Consider the following 20,825-nt stretch of genomic DNA (forward strand, 5'->3'; position numbering starts at 1 on the left):
TTGTTTTCTCATTGTTTTGGCTGATTGTTGTGCTGGTTACCTTGCTGTTTTTGGCTGGTTACTGAGCACAAATTTGTGCCATATTTGAAATTCTCTTGTACCCATATTTTGATCATAGTGGAGCTCTGGCTTGGTCCCGTTGTTGTTTACTTCTCACATTGAGAAGGTTTTTCTACGTTAAAAATTATTGTGTCCTTTGTGATTGTGATTTTAGTTGCTGTGATTATTTGTTGATTGCTCCTCACAGATTCTTGCAAGTTTGAGAAATTGATTATCCGCTGCATATTGCTCTGTTAGAGTTGTTATTGTTATTTGTTGTTGTTATTGATTATCCACGCTGAACACATATTTATGTTCAATAAAAAAGACACTTTCTTACCAAAATGGTCGGTAGAAATGACAAAAAGTAACCAACTAAGTCAAGTGGATGATATACTCCCACAATATAAATAATTTATATTCGAATACACTTGTGAGATATATTCATATATATTTGGTATTTAATGTGTTTTATCTTATGTAATTTGCAATTATCGCATATAAGATTTGAAATTTGTTTATTGAAGGTTGAATCTCAAATTCTTACTATTAAACCGACATATTTCATACATTACATGATAAAAATAATACTGTTGGGAACATTCTCTTTGACATACTAATAAATAATTAATATTATTTAATATTTCATAACTAAAACTTTCTTTCCTTTTAAAATGACAAATAAATTTTTACAAACTAATATTTTTAATGTGACAAAAATGGATGAGTCCAAAGAGCAGTAGTTTTTATATAAACTTGTCCTTTTTAATTAAATAACTACATTTGTTTTTAAAATTAAATCTTTTATGTTTTTCAGTTGAGAAAAATTAACGTGATTAAAAAAATTGAGAAAAGAAAAATTGAGAGAGCTATTAAAAAGGATGAGGATGGAGATCATCCAAATCTAATTTTTTGTTTACCATTAATATTAAGATTAAACTATTAATTTGAATTGAGTATTTACCTATAGATGAATATTAGTTTACATTTGAAAAAATATAGTAACAATTTCAATTTGTGTTCAAAATAGATCAACTTTAAAATTGCATAGAAAATTTTTTTTGACAGAAGAATCATTAAAAAAAAAAAGAGTTATTTCAATAAATGAAATACTTCATAAAACAATTGTAAAATCACATTATGTACATGATTCAAGAAAACTAAAACTATGAACTAAAAACAATTTAAATTTGTACAAATTGAGTCCAAACAAAACACTTATCAGGAGTGAAATAAAAAATATTATAATTACATAAATTCAAACCATAATTAAATCTATAAACACATTATCCCTTTCACATATATAATTTAATTGGTCATCTTACATGCACTAAAAAGGATAGTTATTAGGGAGCATTTTTCACCTTCACATACACTTCATAAGTATGTGTAAAAAGTACAGTTTTTTTCTCTTCGGTAAGTTAATTTTTGAACAAAAATACAGTTTTCTTTCATTTCAAAGTACATACTTTTTTATTGTAATAAAAAAGATACTTTTAAATACAATTGTGGTTTTTAGAAATATCAGAGTGGATAAAAGTAGCTATTTCAATATTATAAGGTTTATGTCATAATCTAAGACCATTGGGTCATTTCCTAAAAACAAAATATTAGATCACTAGAAAGAACTCTCAATTTGGGTTCGGTTGCTGATGCAGAATTCAATATTTTTACTAAAAATCGGTTTTCATTCATTTGAATAAGTAGAAATGATATTAATCAAGAAAAATATAATTTAAAATCGCAAAACCTGAATATTAATTTGGGAACACACTCACAACACTTGGCATAAAAAAATAAAATATTTATATATTTAATAAAATCTACATATATATAATAATTGAAGTATCTAAAATACACATGTCTCTAAAACTGGAACATTAATAGTGTCATAGTCATTTGTTGAATCTAAATTGAATCAACATTAATATGTCAATTTAAATCGAACACCAAAACAAAACAAAAAATGAAATTATGTTGTATATAAACAACGAACAATGAAGATAAAATGCAAAAAAATAACATAATGTACTTGAAAAACACATACTTAAACAAAAAGGAGTAACAAAAATTGAGTTATATGAACAATTTCAAGTAAAAGAATAGTTTTAAATTATCCCATATTGTTATTAATTTTTTTTTTTTAAATAAATCAGAAAAAAGACAATAATTTTCTTATGAGAATGGTATGTTTTTTTAGTCAATTAAAATATAATAGATATTAGTTGATCAATTTGATTCCTTTTAAGCATTCTATCGATTAGATAGATAAGTCTAAAGCGAATTTATTATCAGAGTAATAATTTATATGAAGAAAAAAAATAGATTTAAAATGGTCAATCGACTCCTTTAAAAAAATGTTCAATCAGTTTTTAAAATTTTAATTTTAATTTTACAAATGCAGTAAAAAAAAAGTCATTCTCATTTGTTCTTTATTATTTATTTATTTTTCCTGAAATTTTACTTTGATTCAAAGAGAAAAGTTTAGAATTTACAACCTCCAAATCCATATATTGAAACTCTTCATGCAAAAAAATCAATTTCTCCATTTCTTTTTTACTTTTAACTAAAGATTTTTGTCAAAAAATAAGACTTTAACTTTATAATTTGGTATGGTGCAATTCTTAAATAGTTGTTAGTATCATTCATTAATAATGACATCCTCCTCCCCAATACTTATTCAATAGAAGAAAACAGATTTTTCCATTTCTCAATGTTGCAGTAGTAGTATTCTAAAGGCATTGCAAAGACTTTAGTCCAAGCCATAATATGGGCCATCCATCAATACAAAAGCACTTTAGTCCTATGCAGACCATATATAATTTCACTAAATATTAAAAAAAAATTAAAAGAATATTTTTTTTGGTATTTATTTACCTTTTTTGGCAACTTATTTATTTGTATTTTTAAAATTAAGTATACTATAAACACAACTATAAAAATTAATTTACCAATTCGAAAAAAAATATAATAAACAACAAAAACGCTGTAATATTTTTAAGGTTGAATTCAAATTTATAATTGTTGATTAAATTAAAAAATACTTAAAAAATCTATTGTTTTTATCAAAGAGAGTTAGCGGAAAGAATTAATCTCCCACGACGAGATAAACTCAAATTTAATTTTTTGTTAAAAGAAGTAAATACATTTATATATTATTCATTTTAAATAAAATTATCTCAGAACAAATATATGAAGAAAAAAAATCATTGTGTTTAATAATTGTGTAATACTAGTAATAATCATCATACTTTCAGGTACCCCTAATTTGTTTTCTTCCTGGAGCATGATCAATGAATGACGTATGGGGCGTGTGGAGTACTCTCTGCCTCAGCGCTGCTCCATTCACATCTCAACATTGTTCAATTTTCATCCTAAAAATGACTCTAAACTTTGTTTGTATTAAAAAAAATTCCTAATTTAATCAACTTCAATATATAATAATATACGCACTATTTTTTTACAGTACAATAGAAGCTCTAACGAATAATGCAATTTTTTACATGTGATATATTTAGCATTTGTCGTTACCTTAAACAAAACTCATAAATTTAGTTAAATTCTTTAATATAAAATAAATTTTATCAAATTTGTAGCTCAAATCTTCAAATAAACTCATATTTATTATTCTTTATTTGATGTTGTTAAAGATGAAAATATGAGTTTATTTAAATATTTAAGTTATGAATTTGATGAAATTGCATTATATTGAGGATGATAATTAATTTTATGGGTTTTGTTTGAAATTTTTTATGAATTTTTTGAAATTTTGCAAAAAGTAAGGATAACATTGTTGACATTTTAAAACATAAAATATCAAATTGTTACTTAAAATTAAAATAAAGGACCAAATTGGAAAAAAAAAATATAAAGGACTAAAACGTTAACTGAAATTAAGTTAATGGACTATAGGTGGTATTTAGCCTTTTATTTATTTATTTTAACAATTAAATCAGTGTTAATTTAATAAATAAAAATATTTTAAAAAAATTATATTAATAAAATCAAATAAAATACATCTAATAGAAAAAAATACATCAAATTAACGTATTATATTATTTTAACAATTCTCTCATATTTTAATAATTTATTTCTATTTTTTTCTCCAGATGTAATAAATAAATAAATAAAATAATAAAAAAAAAATTGTAATAAAAAAGTAAATTATATTAATAAAATCAAACAAAATACATTAAATTGAATTGAAAATGTATATCAAAATTAATGTAATTAAATAGATGTGCCGAAACAAATAATCGTGCTATATTATTTTAACAACTACATCGCCGATAAATTAGTAACTTATTTTATCTTGTTAATAATTCCCTCCTATTTTCCTCCGAATCTAATAAATAATAAAAAACAATAATATCAATAATAAATTAAATTATATTAATAAAATTAAACAAAATACATTAAATCGGAGAAAAAAATACATCAAATTGAAGAAAAAAAATAAATATAATTTAAATTAATGATGCCCATGTAAATGACCCGCAGTTGATATTGTTATGGTTGATTGTCATTTTGATCATTATTCTCATTGTAATTTGTACGTGAATTAAAACCATTGTCACTTGCGAGGAAAAACATGTGTTGTGCATCTGACATACTTCACTAATTTTTGCGAGGAAATCTAAGGATAATGCATTGAAGAAAAAAGTTGTTGCTATGAATAATAATTTCATTCTAACTTTTTAATTAGTGTAATTTTTAATAATTTTTTGACCCATTGTATATTGTGTTAATATAAGTTACTCAATTAACAAGCCTTCATATAGATATGATGGCAGTTAAATCAACCTAGTAACCCGGGAGGCTATAAAATAGTTAGACAACATACCACGAGAAAATTAGATTAAAGCATTTGATGAAGATCGTCGTTGGAGTCACATGACAACCAATCTCGTGGAGTCGATCAATGCAGTATTAAAAGGCATGTGCAACCTTTTCATCACTGTTTTGGTTCAATCAACTTATTATAAGACATGGACACTATTTTGAACAATGAGAAAACTACGCGCATCAATTTTAACTTATGGCTAGGTAAATGCGGAAAAATGCATAAATTTTATGAAATCCGAAATACGTAAATCCAAAAGTCATAAAGTCGATAGTTTTGATCAGGGCAACCATACTTTCATGGTCCACAAGATGGTAAATCTAAAATAAGGGCGACCAACCTTCTTACAAGTGGTGCGACTCTGGGAAATATTAAGTTATACATATACATTGTTCACATGTGATAGAAATATGTTTTAACATGAAATATGATTATTGGAGGCTTATACTTGATGTGTATGAGGTGAAAACAATATTAAAAATCTATGGCGAGATATTCAAACTTATACAAACAAATGATATTGGCCATAATATGAAGGTGTTAAGGTGTCCCACAATCCTCAGGAGAGTTAAGAAATGTCGCCCCAAGAGTTAAAACACATTAGAACATGAATGAACGCTAGAGAAAAGTATCAAGAAAGTGCGGATTATGTCGAGTCTCTGGTCATACTAGAAAACATTGTCCAAACGGTGCCGATACATCTATAATCATTATACAAACGGTGCTGACACATCTACTCAAATTTAATGTATTTTTTTCTTCAATTTAATGTATTTTGTTTGATTTTATTAATGTAATTTTTTTTATTATAATTATTTTATAATTTTTTATTTATTAGTTCCGGAGAAAAATATGAGGAAATTGTTAACAAAATAAAATTAAGTTACTAATTTATCTGTAAAATAGGATAGAGTTGTTAAAACAATATAGATTTATTTACAAATAAAATGAAGTTGTTAAAATAATATAGCACATTATTTGTTTTACATGGCAAAAATATGACATCTTGAAGTTAAAAAAAATAGAATATTTTAATATATAAATTTCAATATGAAATATTTGGTTAGTTTTAAAAAAATATGAATATATATATATATATATATATATATATATATATAAATCCAAGATAAACATTTCCTTCAAAAAAAAATAAAAAAAGACAAACGTTTAACATATCAGCAAGGATTACTAGTAGATGAAGAAGCAGGGCCCAATATATAATTTTTTTGGCCATGATTCTACTTTCAACGTTGAATTATGTTTGTAAAGAAAAACTTGTATTATAGACATTTTAATGGATCACAAAAAATGCGCACGACAGATTAATTATTAAATTAAAAAATGACATTTTTTAGTCTTTGATAAAAATAAATTTGTAGAATTTAATTCATAAGCTACAATATATCATTGATCTGTAGGAAAATTGATAATATATATCATTAAAACATATTAACGGTGTATGCAAAATTTCTACGTAACTTTTAACAAAAATATTTGTCTTTCGATCGAAAACCTAATAAAAAGAAATCGAAAAGGGAAGAAAGGATGGAGACTTCGCTACAAGTGAAAATAAATCAGGTGGAATTGAAAATACAGATAACTACTTCAAAACAACACTTATAGACCCTTACTAAAAGAGTTGTTTCTAGTTATGATCAGAAGTGATCTATCTTTAACACAGCAACGATTTTTTGTCAATATTATTTGAATTATTTATACTGTTAATTTTTTTTGTTTTTCATGTTTTCATTTTCAAATTTCATTTATTTTTGTTTATGTGATGATTTCATTTCCTTTTCTTGGATCATTTTTAAAGTGTGAAAGTTCGACATTTTATATGGTATTCTTTCAATATTTCTTGAGATATTTTTTAGGTTTAATTATAATTTTTTATTCTCTTATTTTAATTGAATGATGAAAATAGTTTCTCTATTTTATTTATCTTCAATTTTGTCCTCTAAAAAGAATATTGATTTAAAATTTAATGAAATATAATTTTTTTTAATTATATATAAAATGATGTGGAAGGTTTCATGTGGATTAATTATATTTTATTATTATTTTAAATTTGTGAAACGGATTTTTAATTTTAAAAATACATTTCCTATTTTGTTACATCATTTAATTATAGCACTTCAATTTTATTTTTATTTTTATGTTTTTGTAATTAAATGATATAATAAAATAGAAAATGTGTTTTTAAAAATAGAAAATATGTTTTACAAATTTGAATTAATAATAAAATATAATTAATTAATCCATATAGAAACTTTTGCATCATGTTTTGTTTTTACACATCATTCAAAAAATAACATTTCATTAAATTTTAATCTTAAATTTTGTTTGAAGACCAAAACTAAAGATAAATAAAATGAGGGGATTATTTATGTGATTCAACTAAAATAGAGGGACCAAAATTACAACTACAGCTATATGAAATCAAATAATTGTAATCTCATATATTTTTTTATCTTTTTTATTGTCATTCAATTATAATTTTAGTACTCGGATTTCTAAATTGAAATTTTATTCCCCTAATTTAATAAGTGTTGAGATTTTTCTCCCCCACTAAATTTTAGGCTTAATTTTACTAAGTCCGGTCAAATATGGAATTAAATAATAGTAGTCTCATAGCCCTTCATCTAGCTTGACAAAATTGATTTCAAGATGACGAATAGCACATGCTATCTACCACCACCTTATTATAACTTTGTACGGTATAAGCTAAATTAGTTTTATTTAATTAAATTATTATTTTATTGAATAATTCTTTAATTGAATTTTTAATTTTTGATTTAACCATTCTATAGTATCATCTTATAGACTACTTCTTAATTAACAATAAATTAAAATATGAAAATAATATAGAAAGTTAAATTGATATTAAATATTATAAACAATAAGTAACATCTAACCATTTATCATTTTTATCCAATTAACAAGAAAATCAGTAATACAATTTTAACCTAACAGTGTTCACTATGGCATAAAAAGTGTTTTCCTTGTTAGATTCAATAGTTTGTTTCTTTCTTGAGTATACGTGAAATCACTAATCTACTTAATATCTTATATTGGTCTATTTTAGCGTGATCACACACATTTGATATATTACTCTATCGAGAGACGCAAGAGACAACTCTTATTGTGCAGGAGATATGAATCTTATCTACATCACTCACATCCCTCTACATAGTTTATTGTAGACTCAATAATTATCGTTATAATTGTTCTGTTATAGATAATGTTTGGTAGTCTCAAAGTATACAACTCTCCTAGTAGGGATCATAGTGATTTCGAGTCGAGTGACTACTCACTGAAGTCACATGAGAATCGTTAATGACATTCGTATAACTATTATGTAAAGTTCTCATAACGGATCAATCTAACACAAATATTACTCATAATATTTATACTTATATGAGCACTTGATATCTCATATTCATGACCAGTGAGACATGACAATCAGTCTACTCGCGTAATAGTCTCTATGCATTACTGTTGTCTAACTTAAAAGTAAAACTTGACTAAAGACAATTTAAGAATAATGTCATTATGCTAAATGGAATATCACGATTATGTCACACTTAATGTTCCATTAAACAAACTAATTATTATAAGGACTTTATTATGCTTTAAATAAATTCACATAATAAATTAAAATGACTCATATTACTATTATTATATAAATAATAGTAAGTGTACTTATGATACAAATAATAAAGAAGAAAAAATTGATGGTCTATCGAGCTAACTCTAACAATTTTTACATAAAAAAAAAATATAATCGAATGTATATTTTATTAGTCATTTTTATCTTCAAAGGTATCTATCATTAATTACTTTAATCCTCTAATGTATGTTCTATTAGTCAATTTTATCCATAAAATTACTACTAACAGGCGAATTTGATGATGTGTATAATTTAAATAAATTCAAGATTATAATAACCACACCTAACAAAGTATGGATAATTAGTAGTCTTTAATATTTTTCTCAATCTTTTTGTAAATTTTTTTTTTTTTGCAACTATCAATATTAATTATTAGTAGTATTGATAATAATGTTAGTATCTTGTTGAAGTTAGAGATTGAACACGCCACTTCTTTATCACTTTACTTTTTTAACTCTTCCATTTCATAAATCAAGGCAACATTATATTCCCTAAATTTTTAGTGAGATAATATAGAAAGAAGAAAAATCATTTATTTATTCACACATTATTAATGGTGGCTATATTTTGTTACAACTTTTCAAACTTAATAAGCTTTTAGTTCATATAAAATTTCACAGTTTCGTTTTTACTATTTGTAAAAAATTATATTTTTTAGTTATTATAAAATTATTCTACAAACAGTTTAATTCTTACAACAACGAATAATGTTTAATTGTCATTAAAATTTTTTAAAAAATTGAATAATTTTTTGCAAGCATGTTTATAACATTATAAAAAGTCTATCCATAAAAAAATTAATTTTTTTTAATATGGGATGAATTAATAGAACTTTTTAAACACCATAAACTTAAGATAAAAGTAGTAAAAATATGGATCTAATAATCGAAATTTGAAAATCGAAATTTGAAAATTTTTTTTATCGAGAAATTTTTTATAATATTGTAAAAAAAATTGCAAAAAAAACATTAAAAAAATAATGTTGAAGTTCCACCAGAGATTAAAAGTATTCGCAAGATAATTTTGTAGGGATAGACTTTCAACAAGCATTTAAATATGAATCTCATGTTTTTTTCCGAATGAAAATCATGTTACCAATGTTACATGAAACCAATTCGAACTCATTCTTTTCTATAAACATAACTCTTAAAACGTACAAGAGAAGTTCAACAAGCATTTATCTAGTATAAATGTGCTTTTCCCTAATGAAACTTCTCTCACATGTTCATTTGTCTTCAATATTGAATAAGAAGGACCTAATTTCCATCACCCATTTATATATTATGTAGTTGTTGTCAAGGGCAGATCCAACAATTGTGAGGATGCACACCTTGAACTTTCAAAAATTATACCAATACTTCAATTATTTTGCATTCTAAGCACATGAAATTATTTTACACCTTAAATCTAACCCACTCAGGATCTTGAATCCGCCACTAGTTGAATTGTGTATCGTATGTTGTATTAAATATTAATTTCTTGAAGTTTATTCATGCAATTGTTTGAAACAGGTGGAAGGGAAAACAGTGAAAGCACAAATATAGGACACTGCAGGTCAAGAGAGGTACATAGCAATCACAAGTGCATATTACAGAGGAGCTGTTGTTAGTGTACGACATAACCAAGAGACAAACATTTGAGAATGTTCAAAGGTGGCTTCGTGAACTAAGAGACCATGCAGATTCCAACATTGTTATTATGATGGCTGGAAATAAATCTGATTTGAATCATCTAAGAGCAGTATCTTCTGATGATGCTCAAAGTTTGGCTGAGAAAGAGAGTCTTTCATTTCTAGAGACTTCAGCATTGGAAGCTTTAAATGTTGAGAAGGCTTTTCAAACCATTTTGTTTGATATTTATCAAATTATAAGTAAAAAGGCACTTGCTGCACAAGAGTCTGCTTCTACTACTAGTCTTCCTCATGGAACTACCATAAATGTTTCAAATATGTCTGGTACTGTGGAAAAGAAATCTTGTTGCTCAAATTAACAGGTTATAATATGTAGAAAATTACAAGAAGAACAATCTTTTTAGGGATTTAATCTTTCCTTTTTTTGTATTTGACAAAACACACAAACTACATAAGAAAATAGTTGTTATCTTAAGTTAAATTTTCTTTTTAGTATCTCTCAAACATAAAAAATGCAATTATCTTTTAAAAAGTACAATAGAAAATAAATATCTTAGTAGCGAGCAATGTAACTAAGAAAATGAATACTTATTCTAAAATGCATGGATTGATTGGGATTCTGGATTATCTTGTTAATGCAGTAAATTTGTAGATGTGATTAAGCATTGTAAGTGTAGTTTCTTATTGTTGTCCCTAATATTACCAACATGAATACTGATTCTTATTGTTGTGTTGTCTCAAAACGATTAAAATGAATAAAATTTGAGGGAGAGTCTCCTACATCATATACTTATATTATCATTATTACCAACATAACATGTTTCCTGATTACATTGTTAGAAAGAATTTCGATACAAATATCCAATATCATGTCCTGCTTCTCCACCAAACCAAATCATAGTTCTAATATCACTTGTTGAAGAGTCTCAAGGAACATGTTTCCCAGTGGATGCTGAGACTGATAGAGAGAATTCAGGAGAATTACATCACTTCCAGATATCACACTTCCACTGTGCCCTGCAAGTACGAAGAGAGACTTAGACTTGGTTTTGCATATAAAACTGCAAGTACGAAGAGAGACTTAGACTTGGTTTTGCATATAAAACTGAAACCCGCAAATTAATTGGTATCTTACGTCAGCAACCATTACACAGCCCTCTATAACAACATCACCCTGTCAAATACTGAACATGTTTCCCAGTGGATGCTGAGACTGATAGAGAGAATTCAGGAGAATTACATCACTTCCAGATATCACACTTCCATTGTGCCCTGCAAGTACGAAGAGAGACTTAGACTTAGTTTGCATATAAAACTAAAACCCGCAAATTAATTGGTATCTTACGTCAACAACCATTACACAGCCCTCTATAACAACATCACCCCGTCAAATACTGCTTCCAACCCTTGAACATCTTCATTCTCACCGTTGGCCGGAAACGAGAGAGTAAACACTGCAACCACCTACTCTTCTCGAAACTGCATCAAAACAACTATAAAATAAGAGTTGAAATTCAATATAAATAAATAACATTTAATACGTACCAAGACATAATTGATGCCACGCAACACCTTTTTTACGCAGTTCGGTTCAACTATACGTAGCTCATGTAACAGATAGGTTAAAGTTATATTGTAACCCTGCACAAAACAAAAAACAAGTTAATATTGTATTCGTATATCCAACTTACATGAAAATCCTATATATCATTTACCGTACCTGTAAGTCAGTTGGGGTGACAGTAAACTTCAGTGACGTGTGCTGAATATCCTTAAACAATGTATCATTGAGCAAATGAGACACATCTTCAATTACAACGTTCCACTCAGTAAAGTTCAATGGAAGATGCACACGCTGATTCAACAAAGTAAGAAAATGACTGAAAGCTAAGGTAGCCAAACAACCCACGTTACATTCAATTTCCTCCTCAAAGCCTTGGAGAACAATATTTACAATCTGAGACAAACAACAAACGTCAATAATAAAATAATAATTATTACTAATTAAACAATATAATTATAAACAAACAGTATTATTATTCATCGGCATCGCCTTTCTTCTCCGTATTTCCGCAGAGGAAGAACTATAAGAAGACCACGGGGACACTCTCAAGTTCCCCTCAAAGTTGTCGATCCTCATCCTCCTCTACCTGAAGAGGATGATGAAGAATATGAGTTTGGTGAGGGTGAGGGTGAGGGTGAGGGCGAGCCTACTTTTGAAGGCGAGGCTGCCGGTGAAGGCGAGGCTGCCGGTGAGGGCGAGTTTGCCAGTGAGGGCGAGGCTACCGGTGAGGCCGAGGCGTCTGAGGCGCCTGCTGTTGTGGTTGAGCCTGCCGGTGAGTGTGATGGTGCTGATATTGCTGCTGGTGAGGATGTGGGTGAAAGTGATGGAAGGGTGCAAATGGGTGGTCAGTGGGCAAGGGTTGAAAGGGTGCAGAGGAATCGAATTCCTGTGCATCGCCTTTCTTCTCCGTATTTCCGCAGAGAAAGAACTATAAGAAGACCACGGGGACACTCTCAAGTTCCCCTCGAAGTTGTCGATCCTCATCCTCATCAACCTGAAGAAGATGATGAAAAATATGAGTTTGGTGAGGGTGAGGGTGAGGGCGAGCGTACTGTTGAAGGCGAGGCTGCCGGTGAAGGCGAGGCTGCCGGTGAGGGCGAGACTGCCGGTGAGGGCGAGACTGCCGGTGAGGGCGAGGCTATCGGTGAGGCTGAGGCGCCTGCTGTTGTGGTTGAGCCTGTCGGTGAGGGTGCTGATGCTGATATTGCTGCTGGTGAGGATGTGGGTGAAAGTGATCCACCACGGGGACACTCTCAAGTTCCCCTCGAAGTTGTCGATCCTCATCCTCCTCCACTTGAAGAGGATGATGAAGAATATGAGTTTGGTGAGGCTACCGGTGAGGCTGAGGCGCCTATTGTGGTTGAGCCTGCCTGTGAGGGTGCTGGTGCTGATATTGCTGCTGGTGAGGATGTGGGTGAAAGTGATGGAAGGGTGCCAAGGGGTGGTCAGTGGGCAAAGGTTGAAAGGGTGCGGAGGAATCGAATTCCTGTGCATCACCTTTCTTCTCCGTATTTCCACAGAGGAAGAACTATAAGAAGACCATGGGGACACTCTCAAGTTCCCCTCGAAGTTGTCGATCCTCATCCTCCTCCACTTGAAGAGGATGATGAAGAATATGAGTTTGGTGAGGCTACCGGTGAGGCTGAGGCGCCTATTGTGGTTGAGCCTGCCTGTGAGGGTGCTGGTGCTGATATTGCTGCTGGTGAGGATGTGGGTGAGGCTGAGGCGCATGAGGCGCCTGCTGTTGTGGTTGAGCCTGCCAGTGAGGGTGCTGGTGCTGATCTTGCTGCTGCTGGTGATGGAAGGGTGACAAGGGGTGGTCAGTGGGCAAGGGTGCAGAGGAATCGAATTTCTGTGCATCGCCTTTCTTCTCCGTATTTCCGCAGAGGAAGAACTATAAGAAGACCACAGGGACACTCTCAAATTCCCCTCGAAGTTGTCGATCCTCATCCTCCTCCACCTCAAGAGGATGATGAAGAATATGAGTTTGGTGAGGGTGAGGCTACCGGTGAAGGCGAGGCTGCCGGTGAAGGCGAGGCTACCGGTGAGGCTGAGGCGCCTGCTGCTGGTGAGGGTGCTGGTGCTGGTACTGATGTTGCTGCTGCTGGTGAGGATGTGGGTGAAGGTGCTGGTGATGGAATGGTGCCAAGGGGTGGTCAATGGGCAAGGGTTGTAAGGGTGCAGAGGAATAGAAATCCGGTGCATCGCTTTTCTCCTCCATATTTTCAAAGCAGAAGAAGAACAAGAAGAAAATCACATAGTCGTTCTCATCAAGCAACCTCTTGTCGTTCCTCATCCTCCTCCACTTCAAGAAGATCATCAAGCAATAGTTCCTTTTGAAGTTGTCGTTCCTCATCCTCACTCACCTCAACACGATGATGCTGAAGTTCGTCAACCTGATATGACCTTTGATAATCCGAGTGAATTCGAGATCAACCGTGATTGGGTACCTCAGTGACGTGTGCTGAATATCCTTAAACAATGTATCATTGAGGCTGAGGCGCCTGCTGTTGGTGTTGAGCCTGCTGCTGGTGAGGTTGTTGGTGCTGGTGCTGATGTTGCTGAGGATGTGGGTGAAGGTGCTGGTGATGGAAGGGTGCCAAGGGGTGGTCAATGGGCAAGGGTTGAAAAGGTGCAGAGGAATAGAAATCCGGTGTATCGCTTTTCTCCTCCATATTTTCAAAGCAGGAGAAGAACAAGAAAATCACATAGTCGTTCTCATCAAGCAATAGTTCCTCTTGTCGTTCCTCATCCTCCTCCACTTCAAGAGGATCATCAAGCAATAGTTCCTTTTGAAGTTGTCGTTCCTCATCCTCACTCACCTCAACACGATGATGCTGAAGTTCGTCAACCTGATATAATCGTTGATAATCCGAGTGAATTCGAGATCAACCGTGATTGGCTACCTTAGCTTTCAGTCATTTCCTTACTTTGTTGAATCATCGTGTGCATCTTCCATTGAACTTTACTGAGTGGAACGTTGTAATTGAAGATGTGTCTCATTTGCTCAATGATACATTGTTTAAGGATATTCAGCACACGTCACTGAGGTACCCAATCACGGTTGATCTCGAATTCACTCGGATTATCAACGACCATATCAGGTTGACGAACTTCAGCATCATCGTGTTGAGGTGAGTGAGGATGAGGAACGACAACTCAATATGTCGCTTCACGGAAACAACTGAAGTTGGTCGATACTTTGGGAGCCATCCGACAAAAGAAAGATGAGCCCTTACGAGCCTACATTAAAAGGTTCACGAATGAGGTCGTCCATGTCATAGACGCCAATGATCAAATCAAAACCTACCTCCTAACACAAGGACTGAGACAAGGGAATGACTTTGCTAAGAGCATCACGCTTAAGACACCCCAAAATTTCAACAACTTGCTGGAAATAGCAAAGGACTACATACAATATGAAGAATATTTGAAAGCTAATGAAGCCATATTCGAGTGGCATGAACACGAAAATAGATTATAAAGAATAAGAGAAGGAAGGCTAGAAAAAGAGAGATTAAAAGAATAAATACGAGGTATCATTCCTTGATACAAGATTTACACTCCACTTACCGTCATGAGGGAACACGTCTTGAAAGATTGCTTCTACGCGAAATTCAAAGATGGAAACATCAGATTCTCGTTGCCAATTAGAGAGAGACCTTGGGCGAATAAGAGAAAATATTTTAGAAATCCCTATCATAGCCAGAGGTCATAGTTATCAGTGGGAAAATTTATTCCAGTTGAGAAGAAATCCATGTCATAGCTCGAATGATAGAACAATCACACAAATAGTGGCTACTATTTACTGGCATATATGTCATATCAGGGGGACATCCTAATGTTGAACACGTTAGTTGTAACTGCGTCAAAAGAAACCTCAACGAGATGATCTTGTCTTCCCATAAAGAAAAACCCGCTGATATCGTTTTATGATGAGGAAATGAAGTCACAAACTATCACATCCCTCTCCTCATTCTAGTTTTAATGGATAACCACAGCGTGCACAAGGTCCTTATGGACCAAGGAAGTTCATGTGATATAATGCATTCAAGTCTATTCGTGATACTCAATCTAACGAAGAAAAATTTACTCCTCTGCTCCAAAGCCGATTTGCAAGGTTCAACGGGTCTACCACCCGCCTTTGGGAATATATGGATCTAATGGTCACCTTAGGAAATGGCATAGTTGCAAAAACCATAACAACTTAGTTTTTGGTTGTAGATTTCCAATTAGTATACAATTGCATTTTGGGAAGACCTGCTCTAGTTGCGCTGGGAGTAGTCTCATTTACCTTCCACCTAAAACCAAGGTATTAGATCATAGATGGAGAGGAAGGTACCATAGAAGTCGATCTTGAAGCATCTAAACAATGCTTTCTAGCTTCACTAAAGAACGCTGAGATTGATGCTAAGATAAAATCCAAAATCGTGATACCGGAAATGAATGTTTCAACTATTGACATATTGATGACAAAGATCGATGCCCACATGGACAACGAGACGATGATCGAATGAGTAAATCCCATCAAAAAGGGACATATGCGGCCAAAGCCAGACAAATCCTTCGAAGAAGTTGGGATAAGGGACACACCTGGAAAAGTTGTGAAAATAGGTGTAGATCTCGCTCCAAGCGTGAAAGAAGACCTCGTCTCTTGTTTGAGGGACAATGCAGATCTAGTTGCATGGACCGCTGATGAGATGTTGAGAATAGATCTTGAAGCTGCTTGTCACAAACTCTCCATTGATACGAAATGCTAGTGGGTTGCACAACGTCGCTGCAAACGATCACCAAAGAAGGTCAAAGCCACAAAGAAGGCAGTAGATGACTTATTAAACACTAATTTTGTAACCTAGACCAAGTACACAACTTGGCTCTCCAATCATGTATTTGTCAAAAAGAGAAATAATAAGTGGCACTTATGCATTCACTATACTGATTTTAATAAAGCATGCCCTAAGGATGCCTACCCTCCCAAATATAGACAAGTTAATAGATAAATCTTCCTATTTCAAACTTTTATCGTTCATGGATGCCTGAAAGTTAAGACAATATTTCCTCGCTCATCCTATTACGATACAGACGAATTTACCCATTAAGCATATCTTGTTCCAACTCGACCCTATTAAGCATGACAAGAAAGTGTCTGCACATGCCTCTAATAATCACATCAAGCATCTGATCATCTGACTATAATTTATATTGTATCGTATAACGAAGTCAACACTTTGAAGAAAGTCAACACTCTGAAGAAATATACTCAATGTTGTGAAGAAGTTCAACACTTTGAAGAAGTCAATGCTTTGAAGAATTCAAATGCTCTGATGAAAGTCAATGCTACAAAGAAGACAAAGATTTGTGCATCCTCTAATAATCACCCTAAATATGTTTTGTTTGATGATAGTCTATGAGACATGTAACACCCCAAATTTTATAATAAACTATTTTATTAATAAAATAGGATTTTAAATAATTAATTTGGTTTTAAAATTATTTAAGAATACATGTTAATAAATTTCGTGATTAATTTTTGTTATATAGGTGCTTTAGATTATGTGCTACTTTTATACATATTGAACTACAAGAGCAATCTAAATAACAAATATTATATTTTATATATTTTGCTAAATAGTATTTTAGTATAATCTTTTAATGAATGAGATCTTAGAAGATTTTACGTGTATATACTGGTATTAAATTAATATAATATTTTTATGTGCGTTTGACTGATATTAAATATGCATATAGTTATACTTCAATTATTTATAACTATTTTCTATTTTTAATTATCTTTTTATAAATAATTATCTTGAGATAGAATTGATATTGTGTTTGATTTCGTTTATTTTTATATACTTGTTATGACATTGTGATTTTATATATATTTATTATGATTTAGTAATTAATATAAAATATTGATGTTATATTTATTTATTTTATAATTTTGACTATTTTCTAATATGCTGATATTATTATAATGTGAGTATTTTGAGAAATAAGTATAATTGTAGAGATTATTTTGAATGAGAGAGTTTCAATTATTAGTAATATGTTTTTTTTTTGTATTGATTATTTTAATTACTCTAATTTATAAAATATTAATAATGTTTTTGAAAATTAATTGATGTTTGGAAGAGTATTATAAATGAGATTAAGTAACAATTGGTTTTGTTTTAGCAAAATAAAAATAATAATAGTAAAACATAAAATAAATAAAGGGACCAATGGGTTTGAGCTTCAGCCGCATAAGCAAGAGAAAACACACTAACATGCCTATTGGTAATCGATAACTGTTCCAGAAAAGTTTCTCCATTTTCACCCAAATTTGAGTATGTTATTTCATTTATTTAACTCGTCAATTAAACATAATTTTCAAAATTTTTAACAACCCAATTTCTCTCTAAAATACCTGACTTCTACGTTTGTAGAATTCGTTATTTTAATATGTTCTCCTTCACCATAAGTCCGATTTGAGTGAAACCAACGCCAAAACGATCGCGTGAAAAGTGGCTATATTATCCACTGATTAGTTTTCTGATTTATGGTAAGTTACCTTAACCTAATTTCGAAATTTAGTTCTTTGAGTCTCTTCTCATAATTTATTTTTAACGTTTAACCATAAACCGTCGAATTGGATCGATTGAAGGGAAAAGAGTCAAAGAACAAAGGTTGATTGCCCGTGGAATCATATTCGTGCGTGAAAGCATCAAAATAAGGTAAGGAGTGAGAGATCGTTTGAATTCATGAGTATAATATAATTTGAGATGAATGGGAAAACTATATTTCCCAACAATTCATCCGGAGCTCGCTACGTACAACAGTAGTCCTTTGAGAGATAAATTAATTAATGTGAAAATATTGGGATTGTGATATTAAAATGTAAAATAGAAATGTTATAAAATGTTGATTGATTTAATTTTGAATAATTGTGTGGTATTTGATATTTGATATTGTTGTGATGTTGGATGTTGAATGAAATTATGTGCATATGTTTGATTAGACAAATTTATGTGATGTGATAATAAAATATGGATGCGTTGTATGACATATGTTTATGTGATGATAATGATGATGTTTGATTGATGATAGTGATGTTATGAAATTGTGATGACTTTATATGATATTCATGATTATGTATGATTAATGATGTTATAAAATTGTGATGAGAATATTGAAGTACCCCATGGTTGATGAGATAATGATGATTCCTAAAAATGATGTTCTTAATGGAGTAGTCTAAGCTAACGAGAGGAGAAAATAAATATTGAGAATTCGTGAAGTAGAGATTATTTTGTCATCATATAGGTAGGGTCCGACAAGCCTAGTGATTCTGGGGAAGTACAACTGAATGAGTCTGAATTTGGCGGTTTGCTGTTGAGCCTTAAGACAAGATTGTTAGACCTTGGAGGTATTCGGGTGGGGAGTTTCTAAGTGACTTGGAGGTAGCACTCCAAATGTCGGGAGCTACCATGCAACACGCGTTTACCTCGACTGTCGCGTATATGTGTCTCGGGTTGAGTTGAGGGGATCTATAAGGACATGGCTAATTTGAATTGTCCGCCCACCGGGATGGTGGCATAGTATCAAGCCTCCTAACCATGTACTTCAGAGTTAGAATTGTACCATATTGTGAAGTAGAGTATAAGCTCATGCTTAGCATTGCATTTTATCGTGATTGTTTTGTTGTGATTAATATGTATCGTGTATGGTGATAACTTCTCTTAGACAATTTGATGTTATAGTGAAATTTATTGATTTTCCTTGAGTGATTTTGACCTTTTAATGTGATATTTTTTTGATGGACTGATTGTGTGATGATACGGTTCTATTATGATTGTTTGCGTGTTCTTCTTATTTATATTATACTATTAACATGATTTCAAAACTCACCCCCTTCATTGTTTGTGATTGACTGGCTTGGCCTTGCGTTTGCGAAATCGCAGTTGTTACAGGTTAATGAGTCTTGAAGTTCAAGTTTGGGAGGAACCCCGCTCTGATAGGTGATACCGGGAATAAAAGTTGTAATTTGTATTTTCTTGTTTAATTTAAAATGAATTTTTGTATGAAAACCTTAGAAGTACTAGTTAGTTTTTAGAATTAAACCAAGTAATCTATACATTATAATAAAGCAAACATGATAAATTGGCAAGTTTGACACGTGTCAACAAACTAGAGTGTTAAGAAAATATAAGTTTCTATTAATAGAAATAATACGTGTTTATTCTTGAGAAGTTAATGGCCAATTAAAAAAATAAAAGGAATGAATTAAAAATAAAAAGTTTTTTTGTAAGAAAAGCATAAAACTTCTGTTACCTCACGATCTTTGTCCACGATACAATTTAATGGTCAATTAAAAAATTAAAAATAAAATACAATACACCACGACTTACAGTTTTTTCATGTATCCGTTGAGAAGTTAATGGTCAATTAAAAAATAAGAAAAATAAATTAAAAATAAAAGATTTTTTTAAGACAAAAATAAAACTTCAGAAGTGAATGACCAATTAAAAATAAAATATAATGCACGACCTGACATTTCACATTTCACGGTTGAGAATTGAGTGGCCAATTGAAAGGTAATCTATACAATATAATATCTCTTGTTAGTGGCCAATTAAAAAAATAAAAGAATAAAAATAAAAAGAATGGATTAAAAATACACTACACCACTACTTGAGGTTTAACTGTTGAGAATTTAGTGGCCAGTTAAAAAAGAAGAATAACAGCAAAATACAGTCACTAACACCACGACTTGACAGTTTTTGTAATTGTTTTTTAAACACTACTTTAGCAACCACCTGCTTCAAATTAATTTAATTAAAAAAATTATTTTATTTTACGAATTCTTTTAATACTCCGTTAACAGTCTATCTTTGGTACTCTCTCATTTCGTCTCCCTTGTAAATATCATTCATATTATCTATCTATACACAATTCTTTTAAGCTTTCTTTATCAAAGCTTTCTTATTGATCTTTATCCAATGTCTGAAACAAAAATCATATTTTGTTGCTTCAATTTCTCCAAGAAATGAGTCATGGAATTTGGTTGTTAGAGGTGTGCGAATGTGGTTTTTGTCTT

The 20,825-nt window shown here is 31.0% G+C and overlaps 1 protein-coding gene across 7 annotated transcripts; it reads right to left on the minus strand.

Annotated features, from left to right (window-relative positions):
* Nucleotides 1–10,957: 10,957 nt before the first annotated feature.
* On the minus strand, nucleotides 10,958–16,678 carry LOC113784938 (uncharacterized). Of its 7 annotated transcripts, none has more exons than XM_073368323.1 (6): nucleotides 16,340–16,678; nucleotides 11,903–12,139; nucleotides 11,755–11,823; nucleotides 11,528–11,675; nucleotides 11,318–11,454; nucleotides 10,958–11,199 (listed from the first exon to the last, which is right to left on the minus strand). In XM_073368323.1, the coding sequence occupies exons 1-4, from the start codon at nucleotides 16,430–16,432 to the stop codon at nucleotides 11,667–11,669; spliced, it is 408 nt and encodes a 135-aa protein (XP_073224424.1). In that variant the 5' UTR covers nucleotides 16,433–16,678; the 3' UTR covers nucleotides 10,958–11,199; nucleotides 11,318–11,454; nucleotides 11,528–11,666. The 7 variants fall into 7 exon arrangements, with proteins under 7 accessions (XP_073224424.1, XP_073224421.1, XP_073224420.1 ...); XM_073368320.1 differs by having other exon boundaries at nucleotides 11,728–11,823; XM_073368319.1 differs by having other exon boundaries at nucleotides 11,537–11,661; nucleotides 11,728–11,823; nucleotides 16,340–16,676.
* Nucleotides 16,679–20,825: the final 4,147 nt, after the last annotated feature.

The sequence above is a fragment of the Cicer arietinum genome, chromosome 5 (assembly GCF_000331145.2).
Source record: "Cicer arietinum cultivar CDC Frontier isolate Library 1 chromosome 5, Cicar.CDCFrontier_v2.0, whole genome shotgun sequence".
In the NCBI taxonomy this organism is placed as follows: Eukaryota; Viridiplantae; Streptophyta; class Magnoliopsida; order Fabales; family Fabaceae; genus Cicer; species Cicer arietinum.